This window comes from Orcinus orca, chromosome 5 (assembly GCF_937001465.1).
Source record: "Orcinus orca chromosome 5, mOrcOrc1.1, whole genome shotgun sequence".
NCBI lineage: Eukaryota > Metazoa > Chordata > Mammalia > Artiodactyla > Delphinidae > Orcinus > Orcinus orca.
In genome coordinates, this window is record NC_064563.1 from 26,254,505 (window position 1) to 26,277,409 (window position 22,905).

The 22,905-nt window shown below is 47.2% G+C and overlaps 1 protein-coding gene across 1 annotated transcript; it reads right to left on the reverse strand.

The window, feature by feature from the left end:
- Window positions 1-3,365: 3,365 nt before the first annotated feature.
- On the reverse strand, window positions 3,366-5,677 carry CHST2 (carbohydrate sulfotransferase 2). Its single transcript, XM_004278210.4, has one exon. It carries the CDS (start codon window positions 5,530-5,532, stop codon window positions 3,940-3,942), a length of 1,593 nt encoding a protein of 530 aa, XP_004278258.1. The 5' UTR covers window positions 5,533-5,677; the 3' UTR covers window positions 3,366-3,939.
- Between the last annotated feature and the right edge of the window lie 17,228 nt (window positions 5,678-22,905).

The following is a 22,905-nucleotide window of genomic DNA, read 5'->3' on the forward strand; positions in this document are numbered from 1 at the left end:
GGGGAGGGTGGTAAAGTGACACCTCATCTTTATTCACGACTACAGATAAGACACGCCTTTTTACTTCCCTCTTAGTCTTTCTGAAGTCATCTCTAGAGACTGGGCTTCCAACATGTTTATTTCATTGTCCAGACCGAGGGAATATTCATTTAACGGCCTCACTCAGATTCACAGTAATTTCAAACAGACAGCGTAATTCAGCCACAACTCTCCACTGAGCAACAGCAATCCTGGACAGAACTGGCCACGGCCAGGCAGGGGATGCATGGGGACAGGCAGCCATTGTCTCGTCCACTACCCACAATAGGACTCACTTCCTGCAAGTAACTATTCTCTGCCTGGGTGAAATTCACAGCACTCGAAACCATAAATAAATATCACAGGCTTCTGCAATCATGAACAACATCCCTTAGGTACCAGGGCAGCATTTATTCTGCCGGCATGTTCTGATCCCTGCCTTTTATCTTGTTCATGCCGTTGGAAAAACAAATAATAAAAATAGAATTCCTCATTTGGAGACTTTTACCTCTCCATGTTCAGAAATTCTAATTCATCAGCGGGAAATATTGAACTAAACACAGATCCTCCTGGAAATCTTGAAGGTGTTCCTAGTGCCTATGCCCCACATCTAAATAGAGCCGAAGGCCCATTCTCTTCAGCAAACTTTGAAGAACAGCCTGGCACTTTCTCCAAACAGGTAACTCGTTTTGCCACTCTTTCCCCTCTGAGCACTTTCAAAATTGGATAGTTACATATTTCACTCACTTAATAAATAGTTACCAAGTACCCACTGTGTAGTAGACACTGAAGGGTACAGGATTTGCCCCCATGCCCGCCCACAGGGTACCCACGGGTCAGTCTGAATGAGGCCTTTGAGTGCCCCTGAGCTCCCTGAAACTCAAGCACCCAGCCTGAGCTGCTGCCCTTGTTCCAAATTCATATTTGTTGGCTAAATGCACTGAGTCGACTTTGTTTTACAAATAGAGCTCTCTAATTAACAAAGGGATTCCAGAGTCAATGGGGTAAATCAGGCGTGCTATCAGTCAAGCAGAATTTGAAAATAAAAATCACTCTGATAACCTGCTCTAAAGAATATGTCCTCCTGCTGATGGACATATTGCCAAGTTGGGAACGGTGAAAGGAACTCCTTCACGTTTGCTGCTTCAGAAATGGTCACAGGGTCTGTCACAAATTGTTGTGGCACAAGTCTGCTTGCTCCAGGGGCTGACAGAAGCTGATTAACACCCAAAATTGCTTCTCTCCTTCTCAGACTTGTAGAAGGAGAATGTCACTGATATGACGATCTCGGCTGTTTGTGGGAACTACACCTGTCTCACTTTCCTAGAATGCAGCGAGGTACAAATCTTCAGCAGCAACAATTTACCCTGTCAAATTCCCGAGCCCAGGAGTGGCAGAGTGGAGAGAAGGCAGCTGCTACAAAACAAGGATATTATGGGCGGAAACCTCGTTCAAACGCAGCAAGGGGAGAACTGTTGGTGTTTAGCTTAAAATTTCATTGGAGCAGAGACCGTGAACGTGCTGCAGGCTACAAAGCCTCTACGTGGCATCTCACATTTTTTAAATACAAGATCCAAAAACATCGTGATTCCACTTTAATGCAATCAAAGTCCTTAGCTATCCAGAGAGAAGAATGAATTCAACTGCCTAAAGATCCTTCACTCAAACACTAAGCATGACTTTTACTGTGATTAAGTGAAACGAGTTGATTCTAATGTCACATGAAATTTGTTTTTAAATGGTTCTTTAATTCAGAGTGGTTGCCTTTTAATGACGCTGCCTTAATTTCCCGCTAAACCGGTTTCATCTCTAGTCATCCAACATTAATATTTATTTTGTTCATTTACTTTGAAAGTATTCTTAAATTAAAGTTGTTACAAATATTCTACTGCTGCTGAAGATAATTCAGCATAGGCGCTACCGTGAAAATATCATAGAAACCATGATCAACGTGTTATAGCCGTAATCTGGATTAATAAACACAATTACTATAAACAATTTTAGTAAATTAAGAAATAACCATTCTAGAATGTGTTATAAAATCCACCGCTAAATACATCCCTTTTTTTAACCTCTGTGCTTTTAAACTCTCGGAATTCTTAACAGTGTAGTTAGATTTCACATTGTAATAAAAATTATACTTCAAGTATTTCCCATGTACATATTCCTTTTCATTATATTTGCCTTAAAATGAAATCCTCAGCATTTAACCTATACAGATTGGCTTGCACAAATCTCACAATAAATTACAGTAAAATAAAATTATGATGAACTTGAACTTGTATCGTATTTAATGTAATATACAACTACACTCTCTTCTTCCTATTTAGCTCCATAACTTCTTATCATAATACAACATTCTGCAGAACGCTTCAGTACAAATGGGCTCAGGACAGCAGCAACACCATTACCACTACAGGAAAATTGCAATGCTTTTTTCCCTGGAAAATACCAAATCTCAAAATCCAACATACAAACTCATAATTCATTTTCATTTCCTCTTTCCCATAATTTATTTTCATATCTAAAAGAAGCTCGTGGTTGAAGACTTATACTGTCAGCAACACGTAGCTTCTTTGCAATTTTTTACTTTCAGAAAACATAAAAAGAAAAGCAATGTACCCCCACAAGCAACCTAAGTAAACCATTATAAATTCACATTCTCTTTTGCACTAATTTGGGTGGGCAGCCAGGAATAAGGGGGATAACCTGTGGGTGCCCTTACAGTTCCCAGATCAAACTTCCCTTTTCATACGCCTCCGTGGACTGTGTCAGAGGCAGAAAAACGCTCCAAACTCAAATACTTCTGTCACTTTTCTAACCAAAGAACTTGCTACCGTTGCCAACAAAACGTTCACACTAATTTTTGAGGTTTGTGTTCTTATCATCAGAAGTTTTTTGAACTACATACTTCTCTTTTTTAAAAAATTCTTTTTCTGAACTAACCTCAGGACCAAAACACTGGTCTCTGCTTCAAGGTTTCCCAGTGTTAACTCAAGAGTAATCAAAACCGAATGCCTTCAGATCCTCAAGGGGTTGCTTCTTCCTTTCTGTGCTCCAAGTGGAACAGGAAAGTAGCGCTGTGCTTTTTCCTCCACTGCCCTGCTTGCTTTTTGCCTTTAGAATCTGAAGATTTGTCCCCATTCCTGGGCACCTGACAGGCTGTGATTTACATGGGAGAACACAACTCCAAGGCTCTTATCAAGGAGTCTGAAGCTGCTCCCACCCATCTTAGCTGTTTTCTAGGAAACAGACAGGAAAAGGGGGTGGGGGGAGGAGAAGCAGATTCTGTCTGAAGCTGCACAGGACAAGGAACACAGGCAAATCCAAAGTAATGGAGGCAAATATAAAAAAGAATATTATTTATTATTTTCTTTATTAATACTCACATATAACCTTTGCTTTTTACACAAAAGTCTACTTAGAAGAATGCCTCCTTGGTTTAGCGTGCCCAGTGGGGCTTTTGCTCCTGGACCACTTCCCCTTTCTCCACCCTCCCACACCTCCCACCCTACCCCCGACATCCAAATGACTCTTCTACGTGTTCACAGATACCACGAAAATTTTGGAAACAAGATTTGGGTTACTGGATCTTGATTTAATCAACATCCCACTTCAAAATGGAAGGCAGGTAGGGGAGAGGGTAGGAAAAGGGAGAAAAGGCAGGGGAGAGAAGAGGAAGGGCGGCGGGTCAGCACTTTCAAGCCTTGCCTTTTCTGAGATGTGTGTGTATTGTGGCTGTTCCTTGAAATTCAATGACTCAAAACACTGACAGTAAGTGCCTGTGTGGTTATTTATATTATGTATCTATAACAGAATGTGTGGGCTTCCTCAGTTTGGATCTGGGCTGTTTTTGTTGAAACACACCACAATCCTTCTGTGGGTGTCCCCACAGGGAGTCTGGTCTCCCGGGAACCCGTCTCAGAGCCGGGGTTTCCGGAGCAGGGTCTTGCTGAGGTCTCTGACCTCTTCAGGGCTACTGACCCGCTCGTAGCCCAGCACGGCCATGGGCTGGTAGCAAAACTCCTCCACCTGTTTGATCTGCTGGAAGGTGAGGGCGGTCCGCCAGGCATTGGCGGCCTGCGTGGCGTTGCGTGCTGACACCACGAAAGGCTTGGAGGAGGAGCCTGAGCCACTGGTCATGTTGAGGGCAAACTGCTCCATTTCAGGGCTCACCAATAGCCCCACAAAGTCATACACCCTCCGTAGGGTCTTGACGGGGTCTCCCACCAGGTCCTCGTACCGCACCACCAGGTAGTGGCCTTGCAGCCAGTCAGGGGGCTGCAGGGCCGTCTGCAGCGTCTTGGCCATGCTGTGGCAGATGACCTCCATGGCGCCAAGGGCGTGGTAGTCTGCAGGCCCACCCATGCTCTCCTTCTTGGCGCCCAGCTTATGGCCAGCGGCCTCCAGGAAGGGCATGCGGTGCGCTCGGGGGTCCCGGCTGCGCACCACCTGCAGGCTTTCGCGGATGAGACCATGGCGCGAGCGGATGCGTGAACTGGCCACGGCGCGGGGATCCCGCACCAGGTGAATGACCTTGAGGTCCAGGGCCGGGTCGCGCAGAAGTGGCGCCAACACGGCCACGTCGAAGACGCGCACGCCCTTGATGACCAGAGTGCGGTACTTGCGGCACTCCTCCTCGAAGCGCGCCAAGCGCTGCGGGGGGCACTTCTTGCACACGCGATCGTCTACCAGCCCAACGACTTCCTTGCGGTAGGCGGGGCAAAGTGGCGACGAGCACACCACCTTGTTGGTGGCCGCGCCGAAAATGCCCAGCGTGGTGAGGTTGCGCCCCCCGCTGCCAGCGGGACTGTACAGCTGGAAGACAGAGAGGTCGCAGCGGTAGAGAGCGCTCAGCATGTCCCGTGCCGCCCCTTGCAGGGAAACGGCGTCCCCTGGGTACAGTTTTTGCCACACGTGCCACACTGGCTCGTAGAGGAAGAACACTTCGGGGTTCTGGTTGAAAAGCTCGCCGAAGAAGGACGAGCCCGAGCGCCACGTGGTGAACACGTACACCAACTGCCTCTTGTCCCCGCCATCCCCGCTGCCCCGAGTGCCATTACCCGGAGGGGCTGCGGCCCCCGCCGCCCCCGCCCCAGCTGCCGGAGCCGCCCGGACGGGGGCGACGGGAGAGCGGTATGGGGTACGGGGGTCCAAGCGGGTGTGTGCGCGGGGCTGCACGGCCGGAGGAGGCCCCGGATGCCCCCAGCCGCCCCCAGCCGCCCCCGCCGCGGCACCGAGCGGCCCGTCGGGGCTGCACTGCTGCAACGGCTCCTTGTGCCACTTGTAGTCCAGGAGGTTGAGCATGGTGAGCACCAGCAGCAGCGCGTAGCCCGCGCACAGCACCAGCGCCTTCCTGCGGAACACCTTCATTCCGAGCGGGGACGGGGGCCAGCGGCGACCCGGGCGCCGGGGCCACGGCGGGAGCAAGGCGCGCGGCCCGGCGGCAGGCGCGGCCGCGAGCAACCGGGGGGGCGCGCCCGCGGGCAGGGCTCGCGGCGGGCTGCGGCTCATCACAGGCACAACCCGGGCCGGCAGCGCGGCGGAGGCGGCCCTGCAACCCGGGAGGAGGACGCAGCGGCCCGGATTCGGGCGCTGGGACTTGGGCCGCGACTCCGAGGCGGGCGCGGCAGCAGCGGCGGCTGGTCCCCGGCGCCCAGGGTTGGCTCTCCCATGGCAGCGGCTCTGAGAAGGACCTGCGAGGGGAAGCGGAGTAAGCTCGTGCGCCCCAATCCTCCTCCCCCTAATTAACGCCCACCCTCGGGTCTGCCTGGCTACCCCGCTAACCTGGAGCCGCGGGCGCTCCCCGGAGCGGCCCGGGAGCACGGCCCGGCGGTCAGTCCTGCTGTCACTCGTTCCTCGCCTTCTCGAGCGCTGTTTTCCGCCCGGGGTCCGCGCGCCTCCGAGGGGGCCGAGGGACTTGGCAGCCCAAGCCCTGGGCAGAGTTTGCGGGCAGCGGGCGCCCTGCGGCTGGGGAAGGGAAACTTTCACCGGGCCCGAAGCCCTGCTCTGCGCTCCGCTGAGTCCAGTGCGCCCGGCTCCATCGGCGTCTCCGCCGCCCTCTCGGGACTGTAGCTTCCTTCCTCGCTCTGGCGGGGTGAAGCTGGCCGAGGGAGGGGAGGGGGAGGGGGCTTATACGGGACCCAGCTCCCGGCAAAGCGGCTCCGCCTCTCTTGCTCTCGGCCTCCGCGCCCCGAATCTTCCCATCTCTCTGGTGGTGGTAGATGGGGCGCAGCGCGACTCTGCAGCGGCGGCGGCAGCAGCTGCTTCTTCCATCACCCGAAGGATGCCCGGGCGGGCATTGCCGGCAGCCCCCGCCGCTCCTCAGCCTCCGACTGGCCCGGAAACCCCCTACACTCACACACACAGCTCTAGGCAAAGGAGCCGGGGTCCGCAGCGCTCCCTTGCCCGCCTCCCCCGCAGCACCAGCCTCTTCGGGTCAACTAGGCACCGGGGCAGAGAAAACCCCGCCGCCGCCGCCGCCGCCGCCGCCGCCGCCGCGCGAAAGCCGGCGCCGGGGAGGATGCTGCTACCCGACTCTCCCTACGCGGAGCGGCTGCAACGCGCTCCGTCCAGCCTCTGCGCGGCTCCTGCCAGCCGGCGCCGGGTTGGTGCGCGCCGCCGTCTGTCGCTGCGGCTCCTCCCCTTCGGCGCGCTGCCCTCCTCCTCCGCGCGTCCCGCGCCCGCCCCCCCGCTCGCAGCGCCCAGCTCCCGCCGCCGCCACCTTGGGGGTTGGAGATGCGGGTTCCGATTTACAGCGGCGCCGCTTGGGCCGCCGTCCGCGCGGCGTAGGCCGTAGCAATCCGTGCGCCAAGCGCCAGGGTACGGGCGCGGGGTTCGGAGCGCTCGGGCGTCCCGACCTCTGGGAAACTTGGATTCTCCGTGCCGCTACCGGGCTCAACCGCACAGTTTTGCTCTCGGAAAAGAGTTGGTGATAAAGTTTGGGCAGAAATACCCCAGCGGCCTCCCACTCCGCTCTCCCCCCGGGGTCGGCACCGCCGGGCCTCTCGGGGACCGAGGACGCACCCGCGCCCCGGAGCGCTCCGAGGAGGCCGAGCGCGGCTCTCAGGCTCCCCACTCCCGGCTTGTCCCTTCCAGCTGGCCTGAGGCTTCTCCCTCACCGAGGAAGTAATAAATCTTTCTGACCCCTGGGTCAAAGAAGAAGCTTCAGTTTTCCGGAGGTGTGTGCCAGCGGGGCGTCTTCTCCCCGCTCTACTCCACCCATGGAGAGGGCCTCTTCGGTTTTATTAGCCCCCAGCAGACGCTCTCCCCACCTCCGATCGTAATGACGCGTCCGCTGTGACTGACGTCCTCAGGAATTGGGGTGATGGGGGGTCGGGGGTAACTCTTTGTTCCAATTTACAGTAAAATACTTGTTTTGCTCCTTGGTGTTAGAGATGAGATCAAACGATTTCACCCTAAAGGAAACGCAGTTTTTGGAAGTAGATCATTTTTTAAGTTAAGGTTTAAGTACTTTTTTTTTTTAGGATAATGAGGAACAGCCCTCCCTCCCTCCCTCCCTCCCTCCCCTCCTCCTCTCTCTTTCTCTCTCAATCTCTCACCAAAAGAGACTAAGCCGTAGCTCAATTTCATCCGCAAAATGGGGACAATTATAATAGCCTCCAGTAATTGAACGGTGATGGGGAGCTAGACGCCCAGATGATTAAACCCCACTCGAGTCCTGGGCTGAATCGCTACGAACTGCGACCGGTCTTGAAGCTCACGGGCCGCTGGTAACAGACTGATCTCCTGGAGACGTTTTGCAGCCTCCTGTCCTGATGGAGTTTTTAGAAATTTGACAAAGTTAACTGCGAATTTATGTTTGTACTATTTGGGGCAGCCTTTCTCAGCAAGATTCTTCTAAATTAAAAAATGTTGTTTGCGCCATTATTCTTCAGTGAGTCTTACTGAAGTACGAATCTTCGGAGTGCAAGGAGTGCACTTAATTCCATTCTTAATTCCATTCTTAATTCCGAAAGTGACTTAATTCATATGAGTTTTCAGGGTAGAAATATGTTCCAAGAACTTGACCTAGCCTCATTTTCCAGAAAAATCCATAATGCCACGGGTAGAGTTCAGATAATATTTCCCCCCCCTCCCGTGGTTCTGATAAAATGTAAGGGTGAGACGTTTCTGGGACAGATTTTGTGCAAATGGAGGGAGAGTAGAGATCGAATTTTATTCACAGCTTTCTCAAGCAGCATGGCATTTCCCCTGGGAGCGTGTCAGGACAGACAGACGTTTTTAATCCCTGTTTACAGACGAAGATGATAGTTTAATGGAGTGACTTCCCATCTCTCCATTTCTGGGCCCACCCACTGCCCTTCCCCCTACTGTCTCTACCCCTCTCCCTTTTTCCCTCTACCCTTTACCCACGAAACTGAAGTGATATTGACACATTAAAAGACTGGTGGAAGAGAGGGAGTTAGGGAGGCAAGAAAACCTCGACGTCAGTATTCAGCCTGGTTCCAAGAAAAATAATGTCGAATATTTAAAATTTAGTCCCTGGCTTTGTGGTTACTCAGAAAGCCCCTGAATTGCAGTTATTTGCTGTAAGGACCCTTTTCTAAACAATTGTTTGCATAGAAACAGTTTTGTCTGCCATTCTGTAACACTTTCCTGAAGTTGGCAAAATAGTAAATCCATTTGCTGGACACCCCCACCCCCCGCCCCAGTGAGTGCTCAGCTAGCATCAATTTACAGGTTCCAGCATCTCCACCCTCTCCTTGCTTGCAAATGTTTAAACCGTTTTGCACAGTGTCATGATTAATTCCAGCCTTCGTCACAACTAATGACACCCAAAGACTTGATAATGCCTGTCTTCCCACGTGGGTTCAGGATGTCCTTTCATTTTCAGCCACTTATCCCGTTAGCATAGCAATGACCCAGACCTATAAGAAGTCACATAATTTTGTTGTCAGAGGAGTCAGGCCACAGGGCTGTCCTTAATTTCAGCTCACTGTTGAGTTTATTGCAATTCAGAGTCTTTTCCACGAGGCTCCTCAGTCCATCCTCTGCGGTCTGGACTGTGGAAAGGAAACTGCTGTTGGAAAATTGCTGTGGCATTTACCTAATCCTGGACAGATAGGAGGCCAAACGTTCTGAGGTGCTGTAGGCCCAGGGCCCAGCCTGTGGGATGTGGCAGAGAGATCTTCCCAGACCTTCCTCCATAGTCTGTCGAGAAAAGATGTAAGGCTGGGTTACCTGGCCAGTTTCCATCCAGGCCTGTCTGTGTCACTGTGGACCCACAAGATTCCCCTCTGGGGAACGCCTGCCCCCTCCCCCGTCCCCCCACCCCCACCCCGGGCACCAAGATAGATTCAGTCAGTCATCGTTTCAGCGAATATGCATTGTCAGGGGAACTTGAGTACACAGAATTGGATTAATCATAATCCTTGATTTAAAACACACTGTTGTCATTTGTCCAAGGGTGGCTCTTTTCTTTTTTATATGATTTTAAATAATATAATGAATACTCATGAACCCACTACAGAGCCCATGAACCTCCAGAGGTAACCGCTCTGCTTAATTGAGTTTAAAAGCTGAAATGAAATGGTCAAGTTTGGGGTGGCGGGGAGAGACACTTGCCTTAACTGTCAAAAAAGAAAATAACCTGAATCGTCTGACAGCTGTGAAGAACTCTTTTTGAGTTCCCACCTTCAAATTCTAGTACGTAGCCACCAGTCATCCTGAGGAACTCCAGCCCAGCCTCTACAACAGCACCGGTGACCTCACCGCTCACACCTCTCCCTGGCCTTATTTATCACCAGCTGGATGAGAAGAACCCACAGGTTCCCACCTGTGTCTTTCTCCTCCACAGAACACTCTGCTACTCACTTCACTTCTGACACTCCAGGTCACCAAAAGTGTGGATTCTTTCCCCAACACCAAGCAATTCTGTGGCACCCGCTGGGTGTCCAGCAACTTTACTCAATTCTGACACTCTTTGCCTGGAGATAGTGTCAGATCCCAGAGGTTAAGGGCTCAGTCCCACTAGACTGCCCCCCACTTCTGATGCCAATCGCAAATCCAGATTGCCACCTGGGATTCCGACCAATCGGTCCTAAGTGAGAGGTTTCCCACAACCCCCTCCTCGAGTTCACTTAATTTGCTAGAACGGATCACAGAACTCAGGAGAAGTTTACTTACGTTTATCGGTTTATCATAAAAGGATACGATAAAGTATATGGGTGAACAGCCCGATGGAAGAGATGCACAGGGCAAGGTATGTGGGAAGGGGCACGGAGCTTGCACACCCTCTCTGGGCTCACCACTCTCCCGGCACCAACACATGTTCACCGGCGAGGAGTTCTTTGAACCCCCTCCTGTTGGAATGTATGGAGGCTTCTCATGTTGTCATGACCAATGATTAACTCCATTTCCCTCGCTGGAAGATGGGGGCTGGGGCTGAGAATTCTAAGTGTCTAATACGGCTTGTCCTTCTGGTGACCAGCCCTTATCCAGGAGCCACTCAGAAGCCCACCCAGAGTCACTCATTAGAACAAAAGATGCTCCTAGTACTCTTATCACTTAGGAAACTGCAAGGGTTTTAGGAGTCCTGTGCCGGGAACCAAGGACAGAGACCAATATATGTATATTTCTCATTATCTCACACTAACACTGATTGGGCTGCTCACTCATAACCCCTGATCTGCTGGGCTCTTTTATTATTATTTAATTATAACCTCCCGTTCGAAAAAAAATAGCAGGAATGTGAGGTAGCCCACAGAGATAAACACAAGAACAATGATCAAAGGGGAAAATAACATGAAGCCAGGGGTATGGTCTGTACAACAATTCATTTCATGAGGTCCTGTGCAATTGCGAGAGGTGAGTCCAAAAATTGGCTCTGAGCTTCCTAGTAGGCATTGTAAAGAAGGAAAGTTGCTCAGGAGATTGACAGCTTTGCCTGACATAGAGAACTAAGAAAATAATTTCTCTTCTCTGTATTGTAAGACTCATTCATGTGATTTCTTTGTTCACTGCTTTTTTCCTAATACTAGCACCCTATCTGGCATATAAGCGTTCAATAAATATTTGTTGGCTAATTACTGTGGGTCCTTAAAAAGGAATTACGCAGCATGGAAAGTGTACTATGTCCTTAAATATGTCTCCACGATCTACAATTTAAAAAACTATAGAGTTGGGGCAGTAGGTGCTGGTTCTTATAAGCCCAGTCAATGCAATCTAATGTCATAATATCAATGCTCAGTTCAGGAAAGGTAGACTAGTGTGGGCTACATCTACCACTCTGATGGTCTGGCCTGATGGCTCATCTCAGCACGCTGCATTAAGCTATTTCTCATGCCCAAGTGTGTAGGGATGAATCCCTTCTAGGAAGAGGCTTCTTGGAGAAATGACTGCCTGGAAACAAGAGACTCAGCTTCTGTCAACTCTTTTCACATCTCCATGCCAAACATCTCCCAACAGCAGTAAGAGCTGTGTCTTGTGCTACCCTCAGCTAGAAAGTGGTCTTGAAGCATTTGGAAAATCATTTCATTTCCCCCTCCCCACCCCCACTCTCCCCCTCAGTTGCCCAGGACTTGTGAGCTATGAACACACTAAATGGAGTTGAACTGGGAGTGGGCAGCGTGCCTTGCTGCAGCCACCAGCCTCATCCCCAGGCTGGAGCTCCAGTTTGCAGGAATTGCTCCTTGGAGCAAATCTGTTCTCTCCATGGAGAGCCTGTCCCCCAACAGTTGGATGCCTGGAAGTTGGACCTCCCTATAGGCCCTGAGAGATGGCCAACTGCCTCACCGTGGACCTTCTGGACACATCACTCACCTGGCCCCAGTCGGTCAGGAGCAATGACTTTCACTGTATTTTTGAAACACAACATTTGAAAAACCGGAGAAGCTTTGCCACTGGGGTTTTAGTCCATGATCGGAAGTACTTTAAAAATAATCAACCAGTCACCAAAATCAACTGTCATGAGGAAGCAGAGATAATGTCACACTGGTAGAAACTCCGTGGGACATCCACATGTCTGTGCAGTAATAGAATTCTGCTTAAAACAAACAAAGAGCTGTCTAGTGTAATACCCCCATGCCTTCCATGTGACTTCTACCACAGGTAACACAGTTCTGATAAAAGGCCGTCAATTGGAAAACCTTCTCTTTATTGACAGAAGAAATTAAGTTCCTTGAGATGGAGAAACAAGATATAGTGGCTCATGGGGCTTCCCTGGTGGCACAGCGGTTAAGAATCCGCCTGCCAATGCAGGGTACAGGGGTTCAAGCCCTGGTCCAGGAAGATCCCACAGGCTGCGGAGCAGCTAAGCCCGTGTGCCACAGCTACTGAGCCTGCGCTCTAGAGCCCGCGAGCCACAACTATTGAAGCCCGCGTGCCTAGAGCCCGTGCTCCACAAGAGAAGCCACCACAATGAGAAGCCCGCGCATCACAACAAAGAGTAGCCCCCTCTCGCTGCAACTAGAGAAAGCCTGCGCACAGCAACGAAGACCCAACGCAGCCAAAAATAAAATAAATAAATAAATTTATAAAATAAAAAAATAAATGAAAAAAAAAAAGATATAGTGGTTCATGTACAGAATTTGAAATCAGCCCTGGATTCAATTCCCTGCAAGTTTACTTACTGGTTCTATGTTCCCAGAAAAAGTATGTCATCTCCTTGGGCCTCAGTTTTCCATCTGTAGTAATGGGATAATAATAGCCGTCTCCTCGAATGGCTAGTAAAAGCCAGGGCAAGTGCAGGAGGAAGACACACAGCGTGGCTCCGAGCTGTTAGTAAATAACAGTCCCTGCCCCCCACCCCAGGTGAAGGGCATCTTCTCCTTGACGTCCCCTGGGCCTTGCTACTCAAAATATGGTCAGTGGATTGGCTGAATCAAGGTCACCTGAGAGCTTGTTAGAAATGCAAAATCTCAGGCCTCCCAACGGCTTCCATCAGAATCTGCATTTTAACAAGATCGCTGAGTGACTGGTCTGCACATTAGAGTTTGGGAAGCCCGGTAGCAACCATTCTGGTGTTAATGAATGAACACCTAAATAAATAACTTAAGGTCACGCAGGTGGGTGACTGGTTTTTTACTCCCTTTTCTGTCGCGCAGGATTATCAGGTGGCTAGTACAGGCTCCTTCTGGAGCAGTTGCTAGCACACATATTAATAAGAAATGCTTCCTCCCCACCGTCCCCACCCCAGGTACAGCCCCAGGCCAGGGTGCGCAGCCAGCGGAGCAGATGCTGGAAACTGTGCAGAATACAACCTGCACAACCACACGAGAGAATGTTCTTGGCACAAAAACAAGTAAAAATAATACAAATTTCCAGAACTAGTCCTTCACTCTCAACTTCTGTATTTACCTAAAGCCATAGAAATAGCTGCTTTGCTGACATTAAATAGAAACAAAAAAAAGAAACTATGCCCGCACTTGATTACGGTAGCAACCCATAGCGACATCAGTTTTTTCTGAAGAAAGATGAGTGCTTTGGGCATGTTGTGAGTCTCAGGGTACTCAGCGCCATGCACAAAAGCAAATTCTATTCCGGGCCAAGTTATCTCCGTCCTTGTAACTTATAGACAAACTATGATGCAGAGAGCCAGTGATTTTCCATGGGTCACCTCCATGCTTATGAGAGTAATTTCTATGGTGTGTCGCTGAATGCAGGGGAATGTAGAATTTCATGCATACATTGTTTTGGCAGTCACAAGATAGAAAATCTAACCGGGGAAAATATCGGAGAAAGAAAGTAGGTCTTAACCTAGATAGTTTCATTCTGCATCTCCTCCGTCTATAGTTGGTCTTCCCCCCTCCCTGCCCCACGCCCCGCTTTCATCTTCTATGGCAGCTTCTGAGTTCTGAATTCCCAAAGTTTTAGGTCAACTCTTTATACTTTGGCTCAGATCTTGCCCAGTTACACGCTGAAAAGTGGGATGCAATTTTGGCTCAGAATGTAACGTCTCATTAGTTTTCAGATGATATATCCTTGTCTTTCGACAGATTTCTCTTTTCTCAGTCACGACGTTACAAGTGGCTTTACTTCCTTCAAAGGAGCAACCTTTTGGCTTAAGCATGGTTTCTGCCACTTCCATTTTGAGAGCACAAAATGTTCTGTTGATCTGTTGAGTGTTTCTTTTCCTTCGCCTTGTTAGCTGTCTATTTTTATGCAAGATTTCATTGTTAGGACACAACTTTTTATGCAGAAAAGTTTCTTCTGCAAATCCGTGCCCCACTTACAGTTTTGGGAGACAATCTACATTTTAATGCCACAGGTCAAATTCCAATCCAATAAATGTCTAAACTCCTAGCCTTCGTACAAAATACATCATTCTCTTCATCTCCAGCCAATGCCCCACTTCTCATTTATTTCAGGATCTAATTGACTTGATGAAATTTTACTACAACATAAGAAATTAGGAATTTATTATACTAAACTCTCTGTTTTGATTTTTATGACAAACATCTGGGTTCATCCAGATTTATTTTTCCATTATCGTTTTAATGATGGATGTTTTGTTTCTTTTTCCCTCAAATCTCCTCTGCCCAGACCATAGTGGTCATGGCTTTATACTCATTATAGAGAAGCAACGTTCAGCTATTGCCACTGCCTGGACTCTGTACCCAGAGAATGAAGATATGATGGACAGCATCATAGCATATGATGATGTGCTGGACAGAATGGCAGTACCAACAAAGTGGGAATAATGGTCACTAATGACAGAAGAAAGCCCTCTCCTTCTGGTGAAAATTAATCCTTCTCAATTAATATGCATGGCACTGCTCTGCAAGCTTTTGGATCCCTGGCCTGTTGAACTCTGTCCATAATGACGTGAACGCCACAACATCTTCCCCTATTTGCAGCATTTTTGCCGGTGTCACCACATCAGAGCACTTGGGTATCCATGGCTCAAGTTTTGCCCTTCTGCCTGGTGTGCTGTGTTGGAGAAGAACCCAAGAGAGATGGTGCCATTTGGTATGTTTTGGCTGGACGACATTGTTTCTGCACACAGCTGCATATGTCCAACCACATTGGCCATCACCTTAAGTATTTGTGGCTATTATGAAACTCCCATATCACTCAGGCAGGCAATTGTTTACTTATGTTCTGCGGGAAACCCTTAGAAATATGTACTCAATAGCTGCAGATGTGCCCACAGCTTTCCCACAGTCCCAGCCTGGGTCAGCAATCTTTTACATCCTTTTAAATAACCCACTCAGAATATCGCCTAACAGATTACTATCCATCTGGTAGTTCAAGCCAAAGTGCTGAATATGCACTGTGTGCTTTGGGGGTTCACATTTAGCCTAATCCCATGGTTCCTCCTGATTCGAAAAGTCTTTATTTACCGGCAAGACTCCCCACATCACCAATTCTTGCTGTCAGTAGAAGGTAGATAATGTCATCTGTTTGCATAATCATGGTTCACTTTCAAAGCACTTTACAGAAGCTCGTCCTTATAACCTCCCACCAGAGAAGGATAGAAATTTCACAAAGACTGGAAATGAGGCACTAATTTTACCCATGAATAGCTAGGTCCAGCAGAATTTTAGCATCCTTATTTCATCCTGTCCTCCAGGGACCCAGTACTGGATGCCTAGCCCTGCATGAGGCTTATATAGAAAGCATGAACAGAGAACTCATAGCAGATCTTCTCTCTCCATCTTCCCACATCCAAGCATTCTCCTCCCAATCTCGCCCACAAAAACACCACCAAACCGGTAGCAAACATGTGTATAAGCCTCATGGGCCACGTGAGAGTGCTGAAACTGATGTTAGCCGGGATTGCAGTGAAGACACAGGAAAGTGGAAGCAGCCCAGCCATGTTGCAAGTTTATGACCACAAGAGGGATGCTGACTCAGTGCTCAATGGGCTCTGACCTCCAGGTCTGTGTTTAGTCTCTAGATTCACAGGCCCTCTCAAATTGTGGTCCAAGGACCTGCTCAAAGTGAGGTTTAAACACTCCCCTCCTCCAACCCACAGCATCATTATCTATCTCCAAGGGCAGGGTCCTGGAAAAGCTCTCCAGCTGATTCTGATGCACTTAAATGGGGGGACCACTGTCAACTGCAGCACACGCCTTGACCCTCAGGCTTTCAGTCATTTCCCCCGTTTTGCAAGGCCCTTGGCTCCAGTGCTAGTCCCCATCCATAGATAGGCTGAAAAGCCTCCTCCAGGGAGCCTTCCATGATTACTACAGGAAGAAAAGCAGCCAATGCCCAGAGCTCTTTCTGTCTGTAGCTCATGTCTGAAGCACTGAGTTAGCGGAGCAGATATGTATGTGCGTGTCTTACTTCTCCTCTGGCAGTTTACCAAACCTCATTCATTCCTCTTCCACTTTCACTCCTTGTCATGGCCAGATACCACCTGTTTTATTGTTTATTTAATATTTTATTTTATCTGATTTACTGTTCAAGAGCTAAACTGTATTTATTTTAGAGAGAAATTGTATATCACCACTATAGATGGAAAACCATTATCAATTTTTACAAATGAAAAGTAACCAAATATAAATGTAACAAAAAACAAAAGAAAGTTATTAAATTCAATTAGATTATAGCCTTTCTTTGTTTTTGGTTTCTTTTTTGTTTTGTTTTTTTGTGTTTTTATATTTTTTGTTGTCCTGTTTTGTTTTGTTTTTGCTTTTTTGTTTTGTTTTTAAAAGGAGGGGGAAATTAGTAAGTATTAAAGACAGACCAGCCCCAGACAAAGATTGAAAATTATTCCTCATTTTCCTGAAAACAATCTGACATACGATGAGTGGTAGGGTTCCTAGTATTTAAGAAACACCGTGTCAGAAATTGAAGTTTCTCAAAGACAAGGACTGTATTTTATGGGAAATGTAACAATTTAAAAGTAGATTGCCACTGAAGAAATCTGTCTGAACGTTTTATAATACCATCATGTACATCTTTAAAACTGCTTTAGGACTTAGCACAAGTGCCTTGCTTATGGAGGCAATGAACAAAGATTGAATATTTGTTGAGTGAATGAATGAGGGAATGTACAAACATCTTGACTGTAAAATTTGATTTTACAACTTTCCTCCATTTAATTACTCCATTAACATTTAGGGGTCAAGTTCAGGTTCTTCCTGGTACAATGCAGATTCTACCCCATGAATTCCTTCCCCTGTGTGGTGAGTTCCTGATTTGCATGTGATTAGATTAGGGTCAGAATGCTCATTAACAGAGACTGAAGTGGGGTTTTTTGTTTGTTTATTACACTTTCCATCCGGCATCCCAGATCACCCCATTCACTTATGTTAGGTCATGAACCACACGGTTTATTAGAGCCACTGACTGGTTTCTATGTTCCGGTTTTCGTTTAGGATTGTATGTCTAATATTAATCCTCCAGTTTCTAGCTTCTCCGTTGCTGAGGGCTTTTGTTTATGCCTGTGCAACCCAAAGCAGTTATGCTCAACCTGCAGCCCTGGCTCCAGCTCACTGAACAACTTCATGCTATTTCCTTCTTAACTTAACAGTAAACATTTCCATTCCAGGCTCATGAGCGTTGCAAAAGATGCTGGCAAACTCCATGCACCCCAAATCTGATAATTCCATTGAAACGCTTCTGTGAACTATATACATACATACAACTGGCTTTTGTTGTTAAGGTTTAGAGTTAAGAAAGACCTTTTTAAAACACTCAATTTGCTTTTAAGTGTATCTCGTTCTTCTTTTCAGAATAGTATATAATCAATTATTTTCAAACATCAAAACCACATGAGTACCACACACATACAGTTACAATGAGAAGGGAAAACACATTCTGCTTGCCATTACACTCGGTATTTCTATTCATACAAAAGATTCTTATATTCAGCACATACTTTCTGAACAGCTACTAGAGGCATGAGGTCAACATTATACCACCACCTAAATTAAATCACAAAACATATAAATGGTCCTTCTCCATGCTAAATCTTGTTCTGACCTGCTTTGGGGGTGCACATTTGTATCGTGTTTTCTAGAGTGCCATTTGGGGGTAACATATGTAAATCCTTATAAATGTTCTACTCAGAAGGTACTGCTTTCATTAGTGACAAACTTGGTTATTCGGATTAACATACCCACTTACTGAAAGTTCGTGGTGTCAACTGAAAAAAAAATGCACAGCCTAAAAGTTGAGAATTATGTTTTATTTGGCAGACAAAACTGAGGAGTTAACCCTGGGATGCAGCCAATAGATAGCTCTGAGGGACTGACTGGAGGAAGAAAGGGAGGGAACTTCCCCGGTAGCCCAGTGGCTAAGGCTCTGCGCTCCCAATGCAGGCAGCCTGGGTTAGATCCCTGGTCAGGCAATGAGATCCCACAGGCATGCTGCAACTAAGGAGTCCGCCTGCCGCAACTAAGACCCGGCACAACCAAATAAAATAAATAAATAAAGGAAGGAAGGAAGGAAGGACCCAAGATACATAGGAGCTTTTGCAACAAAACACCAGGTAGTTGGAACATCAAAAGATTACTGCTAATTAAAGAAAACCAGCCACCTCAAGTTAATGAAATTAGCACTTTCCTAATGTATGGGAAGATGCAAGAGTCTGGGCTCATTGAAATCATTCCTTTGATATGTATCTCAGCTAGCTAGGTAAGGTCACTATCCTGTGCTTTCCCAGCCCGAGTCCCCTCAGGGTGCACCATAGGGGGTGACTTCATGGGCAGACTCTTTGTCTCCATCCTGAGTTCCCTCAAGGCTCACCGTCACGGGCGGCTGTAGTGACTTGATGGCTACAGCATCCTTTATTTACTGAGAAGGCAAGCACCACTTTTCATTCACAGTGGATATACAGTGTAGAGGACCAAGCAAAGCCAAGCAAACCTCAAAGAAGAACAAGTAGGAAGACTTGCTGTTGCAGATATCAAGACTTGGTATAAAGCTCTCATTGTTAAGACAGTGTGATATTGGTGCAGGAACAGAAAAATCGAGCATGGACTGGAATAGACCAGGTAGCTCCTTCACAGACTCATACATATATGGACCTGAGCTGTGACGTAGTTGCCACTGCAAAGGGGTAGGACAGAGACAGTCTCTCAATAAATGATGCTAGGACAATTGAATGTCCATATGGAAAAAGATGACATTGAACACCTATCTCATACAATACATAAAATTCAAGCCCAGCTAAATTACAAACCTGAATGTGAAAGGTAAAACACTAATGCTCTTAGGAGATAACGTAGAAGAATAGCTTAATGATCTCAATAGAGAAAAAAAAATTGTAAACATAAAAAAACACTAACCATGAAGAAAAAATATATATATGTATGTAACTACATTAAAAATAAGAGCTTCTGTTCAGCAGAAAAATAGCATAAAGGAAATGGAAATACAAACCGTGGAATGAGAGAAGATATTGCAACACATGTAAGTCTCAAAGTACTTCAATCCACTTTACACAAAGAATTCTCACAGCTCGGTAAGAAAAAGGCAGGTGGCCTAATAGAAAAAACTGCAAAAGATTTGAATTGGCTCTTCACAAAGGAATAAACTGAAATTGCCAATATACACGAAAAGATGCTCAATCTTATTAGTAATCAAGGAGATGCAGTTAAAGACCAGAAAGCAATATTACTACACACCACGAAAGTGCTAAAAACATAAAAAATCTGGCAGTGCCAACTGTTGGTGAGGAAGGGAACTCTCATTCACTGCTGGTGGGAATCATAAACTATTGCTACTTTGGAAAAAAGTTTTGACATTATCTAATAAACTTGAAAAAGTTCATTGCTCTGACCCAGCAGTTCTACTCATAGGGCATATTTGCTAGAGCATCTGTGGACATGGGCACCAGGAGACAGACCAGAAGTGTTTATAAAATCCAAAACATCAAAACAGATCAATAAATTATATGGTCAGACAATGGAATATGACATGAAAAGAAATGAACTAGAGTATAAACAAAAACATGAATCTTACGACACTGTTGAGTAAAAATGAAGCAAGACATACAGTATTGTCTCATTCCTATGAAGTTCAAGAACAGGAGAAATTACACTATGTTCTTTACATATTTTTTAATTATATATTTTTTAAATCAAGAAAATACTTTCCACGAAAGTCAGTAGTGGTTACCTCTGTGGAGGAGAAAGCAAATGATGATTGAGAAGGCATGTTGGGGTGCTTTCAAGGAGCTCACGATATTACATTCCTTAACGTAGAGGGTGTTTGTTATAATGTATATTTTATGTACTTTTCTTGTGTGTGGTATATTTTATAAGAGGGAGTAAAATGAGAAGAAGATAAAGCAAGAAAAGGAAGGAAAGAAAGGAGAGGGGGATGGAGGGGAAGAGAAGGAAAGAAAGAGTGAGGGAGGGAGAAATGAGAGCCATCAAAGGCAGAAAGACCGCAGCTGCAGAGATGCTGGACCACAGACAGGCTGGTGACCCAGCTTTGATCGTGCAGTTAAGGACGGTCCCCTAAGGGATGGCAGAGCAAGATGGAGGGAGCATGGTCCCTGAATGACCATGTGGAGCTCAGCTGGCCCCCAACCTCCCAGCCCACCAGCCTGGGCCACAACCTCAGAGAAATAAATGTCCGTCTTCTTAAAGCCACTGTATTTTGAAATGTATTTGTTACAGCAGCATTGCCTTTTACCATAACTAATACAGTTGTCTACATTGCCAATCCAGAGATTTCACATAAAAATTCAGATTTCTGTTCAAAAATCAGAAGATCTAGCAACACTGGAGTTGTATTCTCATAAGGTAATCTTCCAGAGCTTAGGGGTGGCTGTCCCCTCAGTGGGACCATGTGATGGACAGCTCACCAGAGCCCACACCTGGTGCACTTCATTCGTTCATGGCACCTGCCTAGCTTTGGAGAAATTTGCAATCCCAGCATCAAATGCACTTTTATCAATCCGTTCTCCTGACCCAAAGATTTCGTTCGCTCCCCACTGCCAAGATTTGCCTCAGCCCCCTCAGCCCAGCATGGGCAGTGCTGCATTCTCACCCCTCCTGTGTTACCCCTGCACTCCTGTACTCCCGGAGCCCCACTTCCAGGCCCTGACTCGGCTGGTCGCTCTGCCCAGGAAAGACACTCTCCTCCTCTCTGCTCAGGTGACATCCCGCATAAAGCTCCTCGGTGTCCAGTGACCTGGTCATGCTCTAAACTGCTAAGACACAAATTAACTGTGTGTGCTTCTCAAAAGATCATAGAATGTCAGAGCTAGAAAGAACGGTAATAAAAGAAGAGAGAGATGTAATGAGAGCGTTTGAAATGAAAAAACTAATTCATGGTCAATTTCTGGATGGAAAAACCTAGACTCCCCAACACCTAGCCCGGGGAGAAGGCGGAAGATGGCGGAAGAGTAAGACGCGGAGATCACCTTCCTCCCCACAGATACACCAGAAATACATCTACACGTGGAACAACTCCTACAGAACACCTACTGAAGGCTGGCAGAAGACCTCAGACCTCCCAAAAGCCTGTGGATGAAAAGCTTTTGGTGCTCCAGCCAGGAGGCAGGGCTCTGCCTCTGAGGTAGGACAGCCAACTTCAGGACACTGATCAACAAGAGACCTCCCAGCTCCACATAATATCAAACGGCGAAAATCTCCCAGAGACATCCATCTTAACACCAGCACCCAACACCTAGCCCTTTTCACTCCATCTCATTCATTAACTTCTCCAAGCCAGAGTTTTACAAACATTTTTTAAAATCACAACTCACAGTAGGAAACCGATTTTCCATTACAACCCTGTACACAGACACAGACACACACACACACACAAAGTCTTGTGCATGTGTGCCACTCACGAAACATGAGAGGTCCTCTGATATTTTCTAGTCTGTTCTACTTTTTTAATACTGTCCTTAACCGCTGAATTATTTTCGTGACCCATAAATTGTTTGTAACACAGACCAAAAAACAGTCTGCTCCATGATTCCTCTTTGGCCAGGTGGCAAAGAGCTCTGCTTGTCTCCAATGCTGGATCAACCGCTTAGGGAGCTCTGAGGCCTTGGGGAAATTGCCTAACTTCTTTGAGTCTCAGTGTTCTCATCTGTAATATGGGATAATAATGTCTACTAGGTTGTCATAAGAGTCAAGATAGTGTATATAAGTATTTTATCACAGCACCTCAGACATAACAAGTGGTCAATAGACAGTGGCTTTGTTGTCAGTTTTTCTTTAACGTTTTTGTATCCTTCTTCAACTGCATGGCAATTTTCATTAGAATGTCACGGCACCCAGAGAGCTGCTGTGCACCCGCCAGGATCTCAGTGAGTGCATCAGGGACAGTGTCCTGTCACCTCCTGGATCTTTGCCTTGAGGTCCCAACTTCAGGAATCAACTGGGAGAGTTCAAATGGAAATCAGGGGATGCGGAAGTGTGGGAAGAGGGGAGGAGAAGAGGCAGAGTTTTCCCTTCTCCGATGTGTGTGATGACCGGCCACTGTCCTCCTAAACACTGATTTAGAGGCTGTCAGTACTGCAGTCTTCAAGGTGATCAGGACAGAATTCCTCATGTGGGGACCAAAGGAGATATTCCCTGGCAGCCGCAGGAAGGATGGGTTAGAACAGTGGTACTCAGTTCGAGGAGGGCAGCTTTTAGAATTTACACACACACACACACACACACACATGCACAAAGACACGTGCACACACATACACACGCACACACTGAGTTGTCTGGTGAGAGTAATAGTATAATGTGGTACGACAGCTCCATTTTACAGATGAGGACGCTAAAGTCCACAGAATAACTGGCTGACGGTCACAAGCTCGCCCCGATCCGCGCCCGGGACAGGGTTCTTTTCTCAGCCAACGCCTTTTCCCCTGTGCAACCGCCAGCTTCGTGCTTCCAAGCGTCCCTCAGATGCCCACTCTGCCTCTCTCCCCCGGATACAGTCAGGTTACACATTGGTTTTGGAAAGTCGTGACCGCTTAACCCTCTGTTCCTGTTTTCCATAAGAACCAAGGCT